We start from the raw sequence: 21,933 nt of genomic DNA on the forward strand, positions 1-21,933 counted from the left end.
AAGATGCTATTATGCAGTCGCAGCAGCTGTCATTTTGTAGGTAAAAGCACAACACATGAATGCACCTACAGCGTGCATGTGAAGTGTTTTTGTTTTTTATGCACTGATCCAAGTTGTACTGGTAAATGAAGAAAAATAAAGCAGTGGCAAAGCTTCTTTTTTTTTTTAAGGCGGGTGGAGGGAAATAACGAAAGCAGGGCTCAGAAGCAACACGGAGAGTTCTGGTGCGGGAAAGATTACAGAGGATGGGTTCAGAAGCAACACGGATGGCGGCTGGACAAGCAGGGCGAGAGAGAGCAACATGGAGCACGTGAGAACAGAAGCACACGGGATAAAGAGAGCAACGTGGAACGGGTAGAAGGACACAGGGAAAAATCTACAGTACAGTACTACAATAGTGCTAGGCCCTAAACTGGCATGCCAAGCAGAGCGAACATGCAGGACTTACTCACGAACATATTGTGACTATTCACAGCAGTGTTTCGGTGCTCCAAAAGACAGCAGTGAAGGTGTTCAGATTAGGCACTGCCACGCTCGCGAATGCCTTACCGTGCATAGCAGAAGTAAAAAATGCTTCGGCACTGCACACTGCCACCACCACGCCACCAGTGCTGGAGGCCTGAAAGGGAGCAAAGGCGTCCTTGTATCATACCACAGTCAAGCAAAAAGCACCAGTGAAGGTCTTACTGTAAACAGCAGGAGTCAATAGTGCTTCGGCACTGCACACCACACACTACCCCCACCATGCCACAAGTGCTGGAGGCCTGGCAGGGAGCAAGGGGTCCTTGTATCATAATAAAAGCACCAATGAATGACTTACCGTGCGTAGCAGGAATCAATGGTGCTTCGGCACTACACACTAAAGAAAGAGAGAGAATGCATGTGTGCGTGAGTGCCTGTGTGTGTGCGCGAGAGAGAAAGAGCGTGTGCATTGGTGTGTTTATGTGTGTGTGTGAGAGAGGGAGAGAGAGCATGCATGTGTGCGTGCATGCATGTGAGAGAGCGAGAGCGCGCATGTGTCCGTGTGTGGGTGTGTGTGAGAGAAAGAGAGAGAGAGTGCATATGTTTGTGCGTGTGTGTGAGTGAGAGAATGTGAGAGAGAGAGAGCGTGCATGTGTGCGTGCATGAAAGAGGGGGAGAGAGAAAGAGAGCAATCAATCACAAGATTTGTAAAGCGCACTACGTACCCGCGAGGGTCTCAAGGAGGGAGAGGAGGGGGATGTTGCCGCTACTGGTCGAATAGTCAGGCCTTGAGTCGTCTCCTGAAGGTCAGCAGGTCTTGGGTCTGTCGTAGGTTAGGGGAAGGGTGTTCCAGATCTTGGCGGCGCGGTGGGAGAAGGATCTGCCTCCGGTGGTGGTTCTCTGGATGCGCGGGACGGTGGCCAGGGAGAGGTTGGCGGAGCGGAGGTGACGGTTGGGAACGTAGAAGGAGAGTCGACTGTTGAGGTAGGCTGGGCCGGTCTTGTGGAGTACCTTGTGTGCGTGGATCAGGAGTTTGAAGGAGATTCTCTTGTCGACGGGGAGCCAGTGCAGGTTTTTCAGGTGGGGGGTGATGTGGCTGTGACGTGGAATGTCGAGGATCAGGCGTGCAGAGGCGTTTTGGATTCTTTGCAGTCGTTTGATGAGCTTGGTCGGGGCTCCTGCGTAGAGGGCGTTTACGTAGTTGAGTCGGCTGCTGATGAGGGCCTGGGTGACAGTTCTTCTCGTGTCTGTCGGGATCCACCTGTAGATCTTGCGGAGCATGCGGAGGGTGTTGAAGCAGGAGGAGGAGACTGCATTGACTGACTTGGTCATGGTGAGCGTTGAGTCGAAGATGACTCCCAGGTTGCGTGCGTGGTTGGTTGGTTTCGGGGGAGGCCCTAGTGACAAGGGCCACCAGGAGTAGTCCCAGGCTGATGGGTTGGAGCCGAGGATGAGGATCTCCGTCTTGTCTGTGTTCAGCTTAAGTCGGCTGCACTTCATCCAGTCGGCGACGGCTTTCATTCCTTCGTGGAGGTTGGATTTGGGGGTGAGGGGGTCCTTGGTGAGGGAGAGGATCAGTTGAGTGTCATCAGCATAGGAGATTATGTTGAGGTCGTTCTGTCGGGCGAAGCGTGCGAGTGGAGCCATGTAGATGTTGAACAGTGTCGGGCTGAGGGACGATCCCTGGGGTACACCGCAGATGATCTCGGAGGCTTCGGATCGGAATGGGGGAGGCGGACGCTCTGGGTTCTGCCAGAGAGGAAGAAGGTGGTCGAATCCAGGGCCTTGTCTCGGATCCCTGCGTCGTGGAGACGTGTGCGTAGTGTGCGGTGGCAGACAGTGTTGAAGGCAGCGGAGAGGTCCAGGGGGATGAGGGCTGCCGTCTCACCGTTGTCCAGCAGGATCCTGATGTCATCTGTCGGCGATGAGGGCGGTCTCGGTGCTGTGGTTGCTGCGGCATCCTGACTGGGAAGGGTCCAGGATGCTGTTATCTTCGAGGTAGCGGGTGAGCTGTCTGTTCACGATCCTCTGGAGAAGTGTGGCTCACTGGTTAGAGTAGGCACACTTGGAAGCAGAGGTCAGCCCGGGACCAGGGTTCAATTCCCGGCTCGGCTCGGCTGGGTCTTGAGTCCATAAATTGTCCATGGACTCGATAATTCTCACTCCAGTGCATACTCAATTCATGGGTTCACACTCTGCGACTCTGGGCAATAGCTTGCTTAATCTCCACAATGGCCCCTCGCGGCGGGATGCCTGGCTTTCACCTTGTGGATGCCCTGCTGGGTTATCTCACAGGGGAATACCAGGACGGGTTCCCTAAGCAAGCGCTTAGAGACCGGTTGGTGATTTGCGCTATATAAATATGTGTACATTTACATTTACATTTACCTTAGCTGGGAATGAAAGCAGGGAGATGGGCCGGAAGTTCTTGAGGTCGCTCGGGTCCGCCTTGGGTTTTTTGAGTAGGGCGTTGATCTCGGCGTGTTTCCAGCACTCTGGTAAGGTCGCGGTCTCGACGATGACGTTGCGCAGGTGGGGTGCGATGGAGCTGCCAGCTTTGTTGAAGATGTGGTGTGGAAAAGGGTCTGATGGCGAGCCGGAGTGGATTTTGCCCATGGTCTTGATTGTGTCCTTGGTGTTCACGTTGACCCAGGCTGTCAGGGGGTCATGGTCGATGGGGTGCGGCGGGTCTGATGTGTGGGGGCCTGTTGGGTTTGTCCGGGAGTCGAAGCTGTCGTGGATGTCGGCGATCTTGCGGTGGAAGAAGGGGGCGAGGGAATCGCACAGGGTTTGCGTCGGCGGGATGTCGTTGGCGTTGGAGCTGGGGTTGGAGAATTCCTTCATGATGCTGAAGAGCTCTTTGCTGTTGTGTGCGTTGTTGTTGAGGCGGTCTTTGAAGGAGGTCCTCTTGGCGGACCTGATGAGGTGATGTTGGTTGCGGATGGCGTTTTTGTGGGCTGTGCGGCTGTCCGGTGTCTTCTCGCTGTGCCATTTGTTCTCCAGTTTCCGGCAGGTGCGCTTGGATGCTAGGAGTTCCGGGGTGAACCAGCTGGCTCTCTTGCTGGTGTTTTTGTCGGTTGGTTTTTTCAGCGGGGCTAAGGTGTCGGCGCAGTCGTCCATCCATCACCTGAGATTGCCGGCGGCGTCGTCGGGGTTGGAGGGGTCGGTGGGTGGGCTGAGTGCGAGGTTTGTCTGGAGTTGGTCTACAGTGACTTTGCTCCAGCATCTACGGGGATCTGTAGGGTGCGGTGGTGTGCGGCGGGTTTCCGGAAGGTGAAGTGGATGCAGTGGTGGTCGGTCCAGGTGAGTTCGGAGGTGTGGCTGAAGGTGACGTGGGAGCTTGAGGAGAAGACGGCGTCGAGCGTGTGTTCGGCGATGTGTGTCGGCGTCGTGACGAGCTGTTTCAGTCCGAGGTTGGCGAGGTTGTTGATCGGGGTGGAGGAGTTGCTGTCGTTGTTGTTCTCCAAGTGAAAGTTCAGGTCTCCGAGGAGGATGTAGTCCGTGGAGGTCAGGGCGTGCGTGCTGATGAAGTCAGCGATGGAGTCGCTGAACTGAGGTCGTGGTCCGGGGTTCTGTAGATGAGGGTGCCTCTTACGGTGGTGTTGGGATCCGTGTGGATCTGGAAGTGCATGTGTTTGGCGGTGCTGAGAGTGTCGTCGGTGCTGGTCGAGACCCTGATGGTGTCTTTGTGGATGATGGCGATTCCTCCTCCGATTCCGTTGGTGCGGTCTCTGCCGGTGATCTTGTAGCCGTCGGGTATGGCTCTGGCGATGTCGGGTGCGGAGGATTCGTTCATCCAGGTCTCTGTCAGGAAGGCGACGTCTGGTGATGAGGTGTCGAGTAGGTCCCAGAGCTCGACGGTGTGTTTGCGTGCGGAGCGGGTGTTTAGTGGGATGCACCGGAGATGGTTGAGGTCCTTCTTGGCGGGAGTCTCGCGGTCTCCGAGGCAGGTGAAGCTGCAGTTCCGGCAGGTGAAGGGACCATGGGTGCATTTCGGGGTGGCTTTGAAGCAGGTGGAGGTCCGTCCCGGGTTGAGAGCGATGAGGGTGCTGGCGTCGTATCGGAGGCGGTCATTCGTGGCGGATGCGGGGGCCAGGGGTTCTGGCGCTGGGCGCGGATGGATGCAGACGGGCTTGCCTTAGGCACGGCCACTGTGCGCGGCCGCACAGCGGCTGCCATATATGGGGAGGTGGGAGGGAGGAGCAGCTGGGAGGAAGGAGGCAGGAGCACCGAATGGTCAGCGAGGGGGACAAGGCCCGCAGGGGACACAGCGGCGGGAAACGGGAGGGCGAAGGGGTACATGAATCAGAAGGGGCACAGGGGGGCACAGAACGAAAAACAGTGCACAGCAGTGGGGGTACATAACGGAAGGGTAAAATCAGTGGAAAACAGTGGGGGCACAGAACGAAAAACAGTGCACAGCAGTGGGGGCACAGAACGGAAGGGAAAAAACTGTGGAAAACAGTTGGGGCACAGAACGAAAACAGTAAGCAGCAGTGGGGGCACAGAATCGAAGGGCAAAAACAGTGGAAAACAGTGGGGGAACAGAACGAGGACATTAAGCAGCAGTGGAGGCACAGAACGTAAGGGAGAAAACAGTAAACAGCAGTGGGGGCACAGAACGGAAGGGCAAAACAGTGGAGAACAGTGGGGGCACAAATACAGAGGGGCAAGACAGTAACAGTGATGCTCACAACGACAAGAAACTACCTACGGCCTACCACTGGCCACCAGGGATGAGGCGCAGGTGGTAGCCTGCGGGTGGAGGAGGGCCTCAGATTCAGCAGCAGCAGAGAGCTGGACGCACAGGTGGCGCTGTGCGGATGGGAGGGGCGACCTACCCATAGGTCAAGGGTTGCTCACCTCACCGCGCAGCGGCCGCCATATATGGGGAGGTGGGAAGGAGGAGCAGCTGGGAGGCGGGAGGCAGGGGCAGCGAATGGTCAGCGAGGGGGGCGGGGCCGCAGGGGACACAGCGGCATGAAACAGGAGGGCGAAGGGGTACAGAAATCAGAAGGGGCACAGAACGAAAAACAGTGCACAGCAGTGGGGGCACAGAACGGAAGGGGAAAAACAGTGGAAAACAGTTGGGGCACAGAACGAAAACAGTAAACAGCAGTGGGGGCACAGAATGGAAGGGCAAAAACAGTGGAAAACAGTGGGGGCACAGAACGAGGACAGTAAGCAGCAGTGGGGGCACAGAACGTAAGGGCGAAAACAGTAAACAGCAGTGGGGGCACAGAACGGAAGGGCAAAACAGTGGAGAACAGTAGGGGCACAAATACAGAGGGGCAAGACAGTAACAGTGATGCTCACAACGACAAGAACCTACCTACGGCCTACCACTGGCCACCAGGGATGAGGCGCAGGTGGTAGCCTGCGGGTGGAGGAGGGCCTCAGATTTAGCAGCAGCAGGGAGCTGGACGCCCAGGTGGCGCTGTGCGGATGGGGGGGCGAGCTACCCAGAGGTCAAGGGTCGCTCACCTCACCGCGCAGCGGCCGCCATATATAGGGAGGTGGGAGGGAGGAGCAGCTGGGAGGCGGGAGGCAGGGGCAGCAAATGGTCAGCGAGGACGGTGGGGCAGCAGGGGACACAGCGGCGGGAAACGGGAGGGCGAAGGGGTACAGAAATCAGAAGGGGCACAAGGTGGCACAGAACGTAAAACAGTGCACAGCAGTTGGGGCACAGAATGGAAGGGCAAAAACAGTGGAAAAACAGTGGGGGCACAGAACGAAAACAGTGCACATCAGTGGGGGCACAGAACGGAAGGGCAAAAACAGTGGAAAACAGTGGGGGCACAGAATGAAAACAGTAAGCAGCAGTGGGGGCACAGAATGGAAGGGCAAAACAGTGGAAAACAGTGGGGGCACAGAACGAGGACAGTAAGCAGCAGTGGGGGCACAGAACGGAAGGGCAAAACAGTGGAGAGCAGTGGGGGCCCAAATACGTTGGGGCACAGATACAGAGGGGCAAGACAGTAACAGTGATGCTCACAACGACAAGAACCTACCTACAGCCTACCACTGGCCACCAGGGATGAGGCGCAGGTGGTAGCCTGCGGATGGAGGAGGGCCTCAGATTCAGCAGCAGCAGGGAGCTGGACGCACAGGTGGCGCTGTGTGGATGGGGGGCAACCTACCTAGAGGTCAAGGGTCAGAGAGCCTGCATGTGTGAGTATGCATGTGTGTGTGTGTGCGATAGAGCGTGCCTGTGTGCCTGTGTGTGTGTGAGAAAGAGAGAGAAAGCATGCATGTGTGCGTGCCTGTGTGTGTGTGTGAGAGAGAGGGGGAGAGGGAGAGAGAGATAGCGTGCATGTGTGTGTGTATGCGTGTGTGAGAGGGCGAGAGAGCGCTTGTGTGCGTGAAAGAGAGCGAGAGTTGTCGGGAGAGCAGGTATATCCAATCAATGAGAGGAAAGGCGCCCCGCGGCACCGGTTCTCATGCAATCTTTTCATGTTTTTAGGAATTTCAAATGCTGTGTTTTTCGGACCTCTGTAATATACACACAAGGGACAAGCGGGGAGCGTGGAGTAGAGCAGGAAACGGTGTGAGGGAACGCACACACACCATCCTAGCCTTTCACAACCGCACCCACTGCTGACTCCACAGCTGCAGGAGAATCTTTAACAGGCACAAGCCCTGAGCAGCTGGAATGAATGATGCACCACCACTGCTGGAGACCTGACAGGGAGCAGAGGCCTGCCTGCTGTCAAGCCATGGCCCTATTGAAAGCAGTGAGCACCAATGAATGCCTTACCGTGCATAGCAGAAGTCAAAAGTGCTTCGGCACTGCACACTGCCACCACCACGCCACCAGTGTTGGAGGCCTGAAAGGGAGCAAAGGGGTCCTTGTATCATACCACAGTCAAGCTAAAAGCACCAGTGAAGGTCTTACTGTAACTACCCCCACCACGCCACCAGTGCTGGAGGCCTGGCAGGGAGCAAGGGGTCCTTGTATCATAATAAAAGCACCAATGAATGACTTACTGTGCGTAGCAGGAATCAATGGTGCTTCGGCACTACACACCAAAGAAAGAGAGAGAATGCATGTGTGCATGAGTGCCTGTGTGTGTGCGCACGAGAGAGAGAGAGAGGGAGAGAGAGAAAGAGCGTGTGCGTGGGTGTGTGTATGTGTGTGTGTGTGAGAGAGGGAGAGAGCGTGCATGTGTGCGTGCATGCGTGTGAGAGAGCGAGAGCGCGCATGTGTCCGTGTGGGTGTGTGTGAGAGAAAGAGAGAGTGCATGTGTTTGTGTGTGTGTGTGAGTGAGAGAATGTGCACGTGTGCGTGCCTGTGTGTGTGTGTGAGAGAGAGCGTGCATGTGTGCGTGCATGTGTGTGAGAGAGGGGGAGAGAGAAAGAGAGCAGAGAACCTGCATGTGTGAGTATGCGTGTGTGTGAGTGCGAGAGAGCGTGCATGTGTGCCTGTGTGTGTGTGAGAAAGAGAGAGAGAGCGTGCATGTGTTCGTGCCTGTGTGTGTGTGTGAGAGAGAGGGGGAGAGGGAGAGAGAGAGAGAGCGTGCATGTGCACTTACGTTCTACCCTGCCAAATTAACGCCACATCTGTAGAATACCACCAGAGCTGCTGGAAAAATGACACTCCTGTGTCTAACTTGGTTACATGAAACAGTTCTTTTGCTTACTGCAACATAGTCTACATACATGCATTAGAACCAAGGATAGCTGAGTAATGTAAACAGAAGTAAACAGGAAAGTACTTATATGAATGACACCTTCAGATCTCCTTCAGAAATGCCTAACACTCCTGCGCTAGTATAGGCAAAGAAAGCAGTGGTTTCCCTTTATAATTGTTATCACGTGAATCTTAATGCGCTACTGCGCAGAAATGAAATATACTCAGCAAAAGAAACAAGCTGATACCCTGTTTGCATTAAGTACATTTCCTTCCTGTGTATCCTGTTCCATTCCTCGTCGCTTTCCTGTGTGTAACAGAGAACACAGTTATCGCTCGCCCAAGCTTTCAAGCCATCCGGATTCCCAACTGGCTACAATTGTATCTTTTCTTTGTCGCGCTGGTGGTTCGCGCGTGCACGCTCGCGTGAACGCAAGCTTGTCGCCAGCCAGCAGCACTTTGAAAAATCACCTACTAAAGTCTCTCCGAGCAGCGCATGCGCGCTGACTCAGCGAAACCTAAAAATGAGAATGACCCCAGCTTGCACAATTCAGTCTACCGCGTCATTTGTTGCCACCGAGCAATCGTGAGCGCTGGGAGGCCAGACCTTCTCCCACACTGCCTGCCACCAATGAGCCTGTTGAGCACTACCTCTGCCTGCCGTCATGCTGTCTCCAAGGACAGTGACCCCCAATACAATGCATTATCAAGTCCTGCCCCTGACACCAAGGGTGATATTCTCAAGAACGTGTGATAACTACCTCAAAATCAGCTTAACGCAACTCTTCACGTCACAGTCTATCGCGGGAAAATAACTCTGTGTTAACGTGGTAGTCTCAACCCGGCGGCACCATGCGATAGTCCCACTATAATGCGTCAAATGACCGCGATAAAGTCAATGTGACACCGCAAAAATGCGAAACACGAACGCAAAAAAAGCTGCGATGAGGCCAATCGCAATACAAAAATCAGCGAAAACCTGCCACAGGCCTGCAATTCCCACGCGGCATGCGGGAAAATGCACCATAAGAGTCGGGAAAAAAACACAGACAAAAGCCAAACAACAGCGAAGCCCAATGGAGGTAGCCGGAGCAAGTGCAGACTTCGCAGTCAGGGAAGGGCAAGGACAAGAGAGTAGGAAGAAGTGGTTCAGTCCGCAGGAAAACAAGATCCTGATAACGGAGGTGATAGAACACCATCAACTACTGTTTGGCACCTCCACTGTGTCACTGGCAACTAAAAATGGAATATGGCAGACCATCGTTGACAAGGTGAACGCAGTCGGAGTGCTGAAGAGGACAATGGAAGAGGTCAAGAGGCACTGGAATGATGTCAAGCGCAAAACCTAGCAGAAACTCGCAAACAACCGGAAGGCAGCAATGAAGACTAAGGTGGGAGTCCAGCGCCACAAGAGGAGCTGGACAAGATGGAGGAAATGGTGTCCACAGTCATTAGTGGGGAGACGGTGGCAGGAGTTGGGGGCCCGGACACTGCTCAACATGACCGGACACAACAATAACAGGGTGAGTAATGACCAGGGACTGGGGGACGGGGGAGATGGGCACAATGGCACACATGCACAAGTAAGCATAGCACGTCTGCGGACAAACTATGCCCCAGATCCCCAACTCCCACCAAGAGACCAATGCACCCAAGTATGCAACATCTCTGCACTGTATAGGCACAGAAGTCAGAAGCACACCGCATGTAAGGGATAAGGGGCAGCCAAATCAGAGCTGCAGGAGCGACTCCCCCAAAATGCGGAACACACACATCACATGAAGAGCACATCAACATTGACAATGATGTGGCATAATCTGCAACACGTCCACAACAAAACAGAGGACAGAGGGCGACTCCCCCAAAATGTGGCACACACACATCACATGCAGAGCACATCAACATTGACAACGATGTGGCACTATCCTCAACGCGTCCACAACAGAACAGAGGATACAACTGGTGCCGCTTGTGTACAGAAACTGGCTAACCACATATGGCATCGCAGGGAAATGATGAAATGAAATTAAATGAAAGGACATTTGTAAAGCGCATGGCTACCAGAAGGCCTCCCAGCGCTAAGCGAGCACTCGTAATCCGATGGGGCATCAGAGTTCAGGGAAAAAGGAGGATTTTGAGTTGTTTCCGGAAGGGAAGATGAACAGTCTCTTTCCTGAGGTAGAGGGGCAGAGCGTTCCAGAGCCTGCCGGCATTAAGAGAGAAGAGTCGACTGCCTCCTCTTGCTCGTTTGATTCTGGGGATGTTGACCAGGTGGAGATCATTCGAGCGAAGTCCCCTCCTAGCTTTGTAGAGCTGAATTATCGCAGAGAGAAGAGGCTGGCCAATCCCCTGCAAAGATCTGTGGACTATACAGAGAGCTTTAAACATAACTCGTTCTTTCACTGGGAGCCAGTGAAGTAGGCGAAGGGCTGGTTTTGCAGACTGGAATTTGGGAGTTCCCGTAAACAATCTGGCAGCACAGTTCTGAGCCATCTGTAGTTTATTGATCACAGAGCTGGGGGCTCCCAGATAGAGCCCATTGCCGTAGTCTAACCTTGACAAAAGGAGGGATTGCACCATTCTATGGGGGGAAGCAGGGGAAGCACTTTCCTAGCCATTCTGATCAGGCCGAAACAGGTTGCTATAGTCTTTCTAGCTTGCGTTTCGAAAGTCAAATTATGGTCTAGCCAAATGCCCAGGCTCTTTATTTCTGGCTTGGGCGTGGGGTCGGGCCCATGCATGCTGGCCAGAGGGTTCCAAGTGATGTTTTATCAAAGTTGCCCAGGGTCATAATCTCAGTTTTTTCCCCATTCAATTTCAGATGGGAGAGACCCATCCATTTTACATCTTCCGTGAGGCATGCTTTTAGAGTCGTAGAGTAATGTGTGGGCTGATTTAGAGCTACGACCAATTGGGTGTCGTCGGCGTAGGTGACCATATGGATCCCAAAAGGAGCTACAATTGAGGCTAGGGGGGCCATGTATGCGTTGAATAGCGTGGGGCTCAAGGATGAGCCCTGAGGAACACCACACCTGAGAGACCACGGTTTGGAACACCCGTCTTCCCCAAAAACCTGAAATTATAGTCCTTTTAGGAAAGAACGCAGCCAACTTAAAGCAGTGCCAGCTACTCCCAGGTTGATGAGACGGTGAATCAGGATTTGGTGATTCACCGTGTAGAATGCTGCGCTCAGGCCTAAAAGTATAATGGCTGTTGAGCCTCCAGCATCCAAAATTGTTCTGCTTTCCTCTACCACCGCAAGCAGTGCCATCTCAGTGCTCTGCCGAGGGCGGAAGCCGGTTTGGGATGGGGGTAGTAAATTGAAAGTTTTGAGAAAATTTGAAAGAATGTGATTGACGTATTTTTCCGTGATTTTTGCAATCCCAGGCAGGAGGGAGATAGGGCGATAGTTGCCAAGGTCTGCAGGGTCTAGCTGGGGCTTCTTGAGTAGGGTTTTGACCTCTTTCCAGCTGGGGGGGACAATTCTTGTGCTGAGTGAAGTGTTAATAACCTGGGTGATTGTTGGGCCAATGTTAGGTGCTGCCTTTAATAAAATGCTCATAGGGGCTGGGTCTCTAGGAGATCCACTTTTTGTCGATAATCAACTTTATTTAATTTTGAGCACAACAGTAAATCGGTAGCAAATCAAACACATCATCCCCCAACACAAATAAAGTAGGTTAGACCTTTGTTTACCAAGATGTAGTCCACTGACAAACCCAGACCCCCTTAAGCGGGCAGTAGGTTGAACCACTTGCCCCAAATTTTGCCAAAGAGTTCAGGACAGCCCCGGGCCTCGAAGAGGGGCTCCTCCTGGGCTCCACACCAGTCCACCCCCCGCCTCCACTGCCTCACAGTAGGTGGCATGGCCGGAGACCATAGAGCTGCTATGTCGCGTTTTGTCACTGCTACCGCCGTGCCCAAGAGACGCCTGTCCGCTCAGGGCCCATTAAGACCATCAAACACCCCCAGGAGCAGGCGCAGTGGGTCATGGGGAACCTCCCAACCCAGGGCTCGCGTAAGCTCAGTCTCCACCCCCCTCCAAAACGGCTTCAGAACAGGACACTTCCAGACCATGTGATAAAAGTCCGCTGGGGCGTAGCTGCAACAGGTACAGGCCGGGGAAGAACGCAGGTGAGCGCTTTACAGGCGTGTGGGGGTAAGGTATGCCACATGGAGATAATAAAACTGGATAAGACGCAGTTTGGAGGAGGTTGTCAAGGTCCTAGGGGCCATAAGAGCATCCCTCCAGTCCGCCTCTTCCAGGGGACCTAGTCATCCCTCCTATTGGGCCCGGAATCGGGTGAGGGACGCAGGACCATTGTTCACCAGGGAACAATAAATACGTGAGACCCCGCCTCTACCAAGGTTCCCCATCAACACCTGGGCCTCCAGGGGGCTAAATTCCAGAAAAGTAGTGGGAGAGGGAATGTGTGCATGGAGGGCGTGCCTGAGTTGCAGATATTTGTAGAATTGAGAGGGAAGGAGGGAATGTCGTTTTTGTAATTCTGCAGAGGATCTAATGTGGTCCCCCACCCAGACGTCGCCTAATACTGAGATCTCTACAAGATCCCAACGGCGGAAGCCCTGAAGAGATGAAACCTCCCCCAACCATGCCCGCTCCACAAGGGCGTCTGCCTGGTAAGCTTCCGGTCCCACCGCACGTAACGCAGGGCTGTGCACCAGGCCATAAACACTGATCTAGTGACGGGGGGAGATCCCGCGGCGCTGGGTTCCCGTAAAGGTATTCCAGAGTCTGGGCAAAGTCCATCAACTGGAGTTCCACTCGATAGGCCGGGTCGGACCAGCCGCCCGTGAACCAGTCGTGGACCACAATTAGCCGTGTGGCTAGGTAGTAGAGGTGGAGATTAGTGATCCCCATCGTAGGAAGGAATACGACAATGCGCTATGGACATTCGCGGCCTCCCACCTCCCCATAGAAACCGAGTAAAGGCACTATCCAGCTCCCGGAACCAGCTACCCGGGAGTTGGTTGGTGGTATTTTGGAGGATATATAGGAAACGGGGGAGGACCATCATTTTAAAGAAGGCACTCCGGCCCAGAGGGTTGAGAGGTAGGGATTGCCATTTCCTAAGATCCGCCTTGGCTCTGGCGACGAGGGGTGTGATGTTCAGAGCCCACGCAAGCTCTGGGAGAAGGGCGATCCATACACCCAAATATTTGAACGATTGCCGGCATAGGGGGATATCCGATTGCCAGTCGAAGCACGCCCGGGAGTGGTGCAGGGGGACCAACGTGGACTTAGCCGGGTTGAGCCGGAGGCCGGAGACTCGTTCAAAGGTCAAAAGGGCATCCAGGCAGCGCGGGCCCGAGGTCTCCGGGTCTGCCAAAAACAGAAGTACGTCATCGGCGTACAGGGCTATCTTATCGGTGCAACTCGGATCCCAGGCCCACCCTCGAATGAGGGGGTCCTGACAGGTAAGGGAGTGCCAGGGGCTCTATCGCCAGAGCAAATAGGAGTGGCGAGAGCGGACAGCCCTGACGAGTTCCCCTCTGGATGGGGAACGCCTCGGACAACACCCCGTTTATGAGGACCCGAGCTCGGGGATGGGAGTAGAGGACTCGGATCTGGCGCCGGAACAAGGGGCCAAAACCCATCGTCACTAGCACGTCCTCTAGATAGCAGCAGTCAACCGTATCAAATGCTTTTTCAAAATCTAGAAAAAGCAACGCCAAATATGGGGTGAGGTGGTGGTGCGCAAGGGCGAGGCGGAGGCGGCGGATACAGTGTCGGGTCCCTGTGCAGGCATAAAACCGCACTGGTCCGGGTGCACCAGGTTGTGCAGATGCGGACGGAGCCGTTGGGCCAATACCGTGGCAAAAAGTTTACCATCCGTATTAATGAGGGAGATAGGGTGGTAAGCCGCACAGTCAAGGGAGGGTGGGTGAGACTTTGGAATGACCACGATAGTGGCCACATCCGCCTCCATTGGGAAGGATCCCACCTCCACCACATGGTTAAAGAGGGCCACTAAATGAGGAACCAGTGTGTCGCGATAGGCCGCATAATATTCTTGGGGGTAGCCGTCGGGCCCTGCCGTCTTGCCGGAACGCAACAGCGAGATGGCCCCGTGTATCTCCTCCGGGGTGAAGGGAAAGTCAAGAGCCTACGAGGCCGTCTGAGATAGGCATGTCAGGTGTGTGTCGGTCCTGGCCAGCAGGTCCGCCAGAGAGGTCTGAGGACGCTGGGCCGCATACAGGGTTGCGTAGTACCCAGCGAATGTTTGGGCAATGGCATGGGCGGTGACATGATGGGCCCCATCCCCGTCCAGGATCTCCAAAATAATACGATCGTGCTTGGGATAGGACACTAAGTTGTGCAGCAGTTTGCCATTTTTATCGCCCCAGACATAAACGCGCGCCACCGAGGAGCGCCAACGCATTTTCGCAGCCTCCAACGAGATCTGGCTAATCTCGTCGCAGAGCAGCCGGAGCTGCCGGGCAGAGGCCTCGCTGTCGTTGGTACCCTAGGCTTCCTCCATCTGCATCGCCTGGGCCTCCAGCTGCGCGCGACGGGCAGACCGCTCCACACGTTTCGCGTGGACCAGTCCTCTGGCCACCCCGCGCAGTACGGCCTTGCCGGCCTCCCATAGCGTTCCCGGTGAGGAAAGGAGATCCACTTTTAACAGTTGACATTAGAGTCAGAAGAGTTTCTAAGGGGAGCGGAAGGAAGAGCTCAAGGCGATGAGTGGTGGAGGGGGGATCGAGAGGAGAGTTGGTGCACAAAGGGTCAATATATGGGAGGGTTTTGATGATATTCAGAATTTTTGTATCAAAGAATTCTGCCTGCTTTTCGCAGAGGGTACCGTGAGGATCTGCGAGAGCCGGAGGGATTGGGCTTTTGAGGAGCCTTTTTATGATAGCAAAGGTCTCTCTTGGAGAGTTGGAGGCTAGCTGGATTTTTTCCTCATAAAAGGCCACCTGAGATTTCCTCATCTCTGCTCTATAATTACAGATGGCCTTTCTATAGGTGGTCTTACTGTCGGGTGCAAAGTCTTTCCTCCACCGTCTTTCTAATATTTTACAATTTTGTTTCAGAATGCGTAGTTTTGCGGAGTACCAGGGCGACCTTTGTGAACCGTTCTTTTTTTTGATCCAGGCTTTAGGAAGGACCTGGTCCAGTGAATCCTCTATCCAGCTGCAAAAATTATTATACATTTCAACTGGGCAGGGGACCGACCGGGGTATGTTAGTTTCCAGTTCTTGGATCCAGTTTTCCTGGGGGAGCCTGGACCAGGGACGGATGAGGGTCCGTATGGGCTGGGGGAGGGGAGTAGATGTGTGAGGATGCCAGACTAAGGGCACCAGGTGGTGGTCTGACCAGGGAATGGGGATGGGATCACTTCCCAGGAGATTCTCCAGATTAGAAAACACAGCATCAAGACAGTGTCCATGCTCATGTGTGCGTAGGTGAACTTTCTGCACCAGCTGGAGTGCCTCAAGGTCGTTAGCTAGTTCAACTGCTGCGGTTGCTCCTGGATCATTGAAGTGTACTTTCAAATCACCAAGGAGCGCAAAATTGGCCACTGTTCCGGCTTGATCAATGGCTGTTTCCAACAGGGAGTTACAAAAGGAGCCAACCGCACCCGGGAGGCGGTATATCAGAATGCCTGAGAGCGAGAGGAGAGGGAAAAATTCCAAAATGAAATGCGTATTCTCACACTCCCGGAGAGGACTGCCAAGAAGGCGGCAGATGAGGTGGTCCTTGTAAATAATCTCGATGCCTCCACCTTTGCTTGTGGGCCTATCTACCCTCTGAATAGCATACCCATAGGGCAGAGTTTCCACTATATCAGGGTCGGAGCTCGCGTTGAGCCAGGTTTCAGTTAGAAATAGAGCCTCTGGGGCGAGGTCTTGAAGTAAGATTGAAATTTTCGTGGAGTGCTTGGGGAGGGATCTACAATTTCAAAGAAAAATGCTGTGGGCAACATTTGATGGGGGAGGTGGCCGGAAATGGGGGGTGAAAGTGAAGGTGCAGTAGGGGCACTTGGATACATGGGTTTCTGAGCGCATATGGTGGAGGCAGATAGCCTTAGGCTCGCAATTTAACTGCCGCAGTTGTGTACAGGTGTACCTGATGCGTGCTGATGTACAAGATGCAGGGGTCCTGGCCCCTGGACCCAGTCGGGCGCGGATGGGCGCAGATGGACTTGCCTGAGGAATGCTTCGGCGCGCCAGCGGCGCGCCAGCGGCGCACCCGCTGTGCGCGGTCGCTGCGCGGTCGCTTCATGGGCTAGATTTATGCTCCTTCCTCCGACGCCGGGTGTAGCAACTAGACCGCTGCCCCGTGCGTCTGAAGAGCTAAGTACCGGAAGGGGTGCACGGGACCTTCCTACCCACCGAGCATTGAACACAGCTCGTACCAGGAGGTTGGTAGCCCCGTGCAAGTGCCCAGAAAATACTGCAGTGCAAAGCGCCAATGTGCAAATTCAGCAAGTAAGCAGAGTGAATTTTTAAAAGCGCCAAAGTGCAAATTCAGCAGGTGAGCAACGTGAGTTTTAAAAGCAACACGAGTAAAACAGTAATTCAAGTGAAGTTTTTTAAAAAAAAGGTTAAAACGGGCTCCTCTGACCATGCTCCCCCGATGCTGGCACCGTAATGAGAGTTAGCCTGGGGGCGATCGCTTCAGGGCTGGATTTATGCTCCTTCCTCTGACGCCAGGTGCAGCAACTAGACCACTGCCCCGTGCGTCTGAAGAGCTAAGGACCGGAAGTGGTGCACGGGACCTTCCTACCCGCCGAGCATTGAACACAGCTCGTACCGGGAGGTTGGTAGCCCCGTGCAAGTGCCCAGAAAATACTGCAGTGCAAAACGCCAATGTGCACATTCAGCAAGTAAGCAGAGTGAATTTTCAAAAGCGCCAAATTGCAAATTCAGCAGGTGAGCAACGTGAGTTTTAAAAGCAACACGAGTAATTCAAGTAAAGTGTTTTAAAAAAAGGTTAAAACGGGCTCCTCTGACCATGCTCCCCGATGCTGGCACCGTAATGAGAGTTAGCCTGGGGGCGATCGCTTCAGGGCTGGATTTATGCTCCTTCATCCGATGCCAGGTGCAGCAACTAGACCGCTGCGCCATGCGTCTGAAGAGCTAAGGACCGGAAGTGGTGCACGGGACCTTCCTACCCGCCGAGCATTGAACACAGCTCGTACCGGGAGGTTGGTAGCCCCGTGCAAGTGCCCAGAAAATACTGCAATGCAAAACGCCAATGTGCAAATTAAGCAAGTAAGCAGAGTGAATTTTTAAAAGCGCCAAAGTGCAAATTCAGCAGGTGAGCAACGTGTGTTTTAAAAGCAACACGATTTAAACAGTAATTCAAGTAAAGTTTTTTTTAAAAAGGTTAAATCGGGCCCCTCTGGCCATGCTCCCCCGATGCTGGCACCGTAATGAGAGTTAGCCAAATGTGAGTTGACAATGTACAAGTACAAACACACATCCGTGATGTTGTTGAAATGTCCACTGTCCCGCATCATATAGGCAGCTCCCCACAAACAGTCACAATATACACTGTCATTCAGTCTGAATGTAAACATGTACAATGCGTCAACATACATGTGAACACAAAATGTTAAACTGCATATCTCCTTCACATTGCAGAGGGTAATTCAACACCTCCTGCAGAGCAGGCCCAACCGCTCTTCTCTGATGACGAAGAGGACCACCACACCTTCGACTCCGATGCCCTCCAACAGCTCATGGAGAGCCTCCGCAGCCCACTTCCAGGAGCAGGGCAGCCCAGCTGTAACAAGGAGAACCCACCCCCTGCACAGAACTTACAGCAGACAGCACCCACCACCACGGCTGCCTCCCACGAACCCCACGACGAACACATGGCCTTCCAACGCCGTGTGTTGGGGTGCCAGGAGTAGCTGGCTGAACAGGTGCAGGTGGGGTTCGACCACATGGCAGACAAACTAGATGCCATACGTGGATATCTAAGTCCCATCAGGTACCACCCACAGTCCGCTCCATACCCTCCAACGAACCATGGCTGACATCGCCAGAGTCCTGACTCTGCGACAAGAACGACTCGCCCGGGAGTTGGGACTCATGCAGAGGCTCATGGAGAATATGGAGCGGACGCATGTGGAAAGAGCGGCTGCCACGGCTGCACACCAGCGAGAGGTAGCTGGGTCCCTCAATGCCATAAAGACCCTCCTCATGGCATTGCTGCCACAAGGCCTGGCACTAATGCATGCTGCTGCTACCACTCCAGCCACATCTCCGGCCCCTGATGTGTCAATGCCACACAGTGTGGCACACATTCCACCTCCGGCCCCTGATGGGACAGTGCCACACAGTGCAGCTCACATTCCACCTCTGGCTCCAGAGGTGTCACTGCCACACAGTGCTGGAGACAGAACACCGCCGCCCACATGTGAGGCACATGAAACAGCAGAGGATGAAGATGCAGATGAATCTGCCTTGGTGGTGAGAAGGAAATGGTAGCATTCATCTCCGCCCTATGTCCTGTTTCTGCTTGGTTCTGCCCTCTGCATCATCCCCTTCCACTGTCCCCCGATGCGCTCTGCGACACTCACCTTGCACCTCAACATGGACTCCCATATTCTGTTTGGTTACCAATGACACAGCTGTCAGACTACGGACTGAACTCCTCCTCTTCTGACATACCTGTCATTCCCTGAAGCACTCTGGCTGGCCCTACACGGGCCAACAATGTGAAATGGGGTTTGCATGGCCCTGTACTGCTCCGGCTTCAAAACTCCACTGATTGTGCAATAAACATTTATGGTCACACCAATGTGTCATGCCTATGATCTTTCAAGTGTGGAAGTATGGATGAATGTAGGTTCAGTGATTCCTCCTTACGTCCATGTTGCTTATGCTGTCGGACTTGGCTCACGGATGACACATTACCGATTGCGGCACGAGGGGCGCCGACACTACAACGGGTACACACACATTAGTTACTTCCTTGTCCAGCCCAGGAAGGAACCACGCCCAGTGCCCCGGGGTCATTGTTCACACCCTTACGCAGGACTGGCATATGCCAGGCCAGCCCACTCGGCTTACGCTCACAGGGGGGTATGACAACGCTACATGTCCCATGTCTTCCCTATAGGGATCTGCTGCTCACAGGTCTAGTTGTCGGCATGCCACAGCCACTCCTTCACGGCTGGTTTACACCCACACCATACCCATCCAGCACAGCCATCACAGGACATGTGACCCTGCCAATATAAAGGGCCTGGCGCACGTGCTGGACGCCATTTCCACTCTGTAACTGGGTGTCTTCGTGTGGTTCTCATTTATGCATGAGGGCCTGGGGCCCTGCCACATCACATTGCACAGTGCCGAGGGTGGCAAGATGGCGTCTGCACCACGAGACTCAATCATGAAGGGTCCATGGCTTGCGGTGCACAGACTTGGTGACACTGGATACACTGCGGCAGGCACAGGCACACCGCCACGGGACGGTGTCTTTCGGTGCACTGAGGTAGGGGCAGCTTAAGCGCTGAGCGGGTGTGCAGCCTGCGATGATGCACCGTGCTGGCGGTCCGGACTGGTAGGATTAGTGTGAGCCCTGCTGGACCCCAGTGTATGCCTGAGCCAGCGGGCAGTGCGGGCCTACCGACGTATGGCATCGCCTCGCGGTTCACAGAGTTAGTGGCACCTCTAGAGCTGAGCGGGTGTGCAGCCTGCGATGATGCTGTGTGCACTGATATGTTCCCTGCCATAGCGCAATCAAGACCCAGAATCAAGTGTGTGACCTGGTGGCCCGCGGTGCGGGGCTGCATGATGTGGACGGTTTCATGGTCGCGGGCCCCGGGGTTGGAGCTCCCACCGGCACGTGGTGGGCCCTGTTGGAGACACGGCAGTGGCGGAAGGTGAACAATGAGGCCTGGTTGTACAGGGGTGGGCAATCACCGCAGGGCGGCAGGAGGGGCTGGGGTGCATCAGCCTGTGGGCGCAGGGGCGGGCAAGCGATGATGCCGTGTGCTACTGTATGGACTCTGCCATTCCTGTCTCTGGAAACTGTTTCAGATGAGGGACCTGGGGGACTGCACTGTGTACCGGTATGTGGTTGGAGACACACCGGTGGCAGCAGGTGAGCAGTGAGACCTGGGTCCGCAGTGTCGGCACTCTCTCTTCCTCTCTCTCCCTGTCTCTCTCTCTCTCTCTCTCTCTCTCTCTCTCTCTCTCTCTCCCTCTTTCGCCCTCTCTCTCTCTCTCTCTCTCCCTCTCTTTCTCTCTCCCTCTCTCTCTCCCTCTCTTTCCCTCTCTTTCTCTCTCCCTCTCACTCACTCCCTCTCTTTATCTCTCCCTCTCTCTCTCTCTCTCTCCCTCTCTTTCGCGCTCCCTCTCTCTCTCTCTCTCTCGCTCCCTCTTTCTCTCTCTCTCTCTCTCTCTCCCTCTCCCTCTCTCTCTCCCTCTCTTTCTCTCTCTCTCTTTCTCTTTCTCTCTCCCTCTCTCTCTACCTTTCTTTCTCTCTCTGTTTCTTTTGCTCTCTCTCTCTGTACTTTGATGAGCGTGTGACACACCTTCTTATCTAGGTTTTTGTCTTGCAGGCTGTGACAGAATTTCCTGAGAAGACCCGCCATGACTCTTCAGAATTGTTGTTTTGGGTTTTTGTTTTGGGTTTATTCTGGGGGGTGGGGTCCTGGGGGTGGTGGATGTTGTTGCCCTATTGGGGCTCCGGGCTGCATGTTCAGTTGCTCCTGGGCATCTTTTGATCTTCATGTGTGGCTCTGGGCTGTGCTCCCTTGTCTGGTGCCGGTTGTCGGCCGACTTTATCCTGCAGCTAACGCGCCTTATCGCCTGTTTTGTGTTCTTATTGCTGATCTGGCTGGTCGTTGAGAATGTTGAGATGTGGTGTTGTCACTGCTTTTTTGCACGGGAACGCCTAGTCTGCATCTTATTAGCGTTAGTTGCTGGGGTCATCTGTGGCGATGTTTTTTGCGGCTGCTATTACAGGTATACTGGTGATATGAGATGTTAGCACCAGCTTGTGAATGGGGCGATATATTTATCGCGACTTTGGCTGCGCTAAAGTGCCGATAACTCGGCGATAGATCCTTGAGAATATGCCCCATAGGTTTTTCTCCGGTACCTGCTTCTACCTGCGGATCCTGTGTATAACCCGGAAGCGGCCCTGGTTTTCTCCATTCTCAATCACGAACTGCCATCCCCCAGACGGTGCCCTGCCTCCCAGCCACCGCCCGTGTCTATCTGCCACCCTGCCTCAACCTCTACGTGAGTGAATGCATTCTTGCTCTGCCAGCCAGCATAGAGCCAGGATCACACTCTCCTGCCTGGTGCATGCCCACTCCTCCGGCCCTACTCACCTGAAACTGGTACGTACACAACTCAATCATCTGAATGTCGTCTCATCTGACCACCCCATGCCACTCAGCATGCAGACACACAGTCTACAACTCAGCCTCAAGGCCCCCATCACCCCTTCCTCAGCATCCTCCTGCCTGCTCACGCTGTTGGCCGGATATCCTATCTGCTAGCTCCTTTCAGTGAACTGAGTAATCCTACGACAGATGCGCCCTGGTGGCACATGTGGGTGGCTGACCTGAAAAACTATTTTAAAGCCACCAAGGAGACAGACAGCGAAACCAAACACTGCACTACATGGGGGAATAAATCTTCAAACTGTTCTGCAACGTGCAAACGACTATTACGATGGTTCCATCGCTCTCCTCAATGCATACTTTGACCCCCAGATGAACCCCGATTTTGTAAGATTCATATTATGGTAAGCGCACCAGTACATGGGTAAATCCATTGATGTCTTTTATGCTCGCCTGCAAGAACTCACCAGTACCTGCACAAAGGACAATCCGCAACTGTGG

The 21,933-nt window shown here is 54.1% G+C and overlaps 1 protein-coding gene across 1 annotated transcript in view; it reads left to right on the forward strand.

Moving 5' to 3' along the window:
* Positions 1-18,745, forward strand: part of POLN (DNA polymerase nu) — a 2,789,368-nt gene extending 2,770,623 nt beyond the window's left edge. The window contains exon 26 of the mRNA XM_085643153.1: positions 17,708-18,745. Coding sequence (XP_085499279.1) covers positions 17,708-17,714 — 7 coding nt within the window. The 3' untranslated portion in view covers positions 17,715-18,745. The remainder of the gene's footprint in view (positions 1-17,707) is intronic.
* The last annotated feature ends 3,188 nt before the right edge of the window (positions 18,746-21,933 follow it).

The sequence above is a fragment of the Triturus cristatus genome, chromosome 2_2, assembly GCF_964204655.1.
Source record: "Triturus cristatus chromosome 2_2, aTriCri1.1, whole genome shotgun sequence".
Taxonomy (NCBI): domain Eukaryota; kingdom Metazoa; phylum Chordata; class Amphibia; order Caudata; family Salamandridae; genus Triturus; species Triturus cristatus.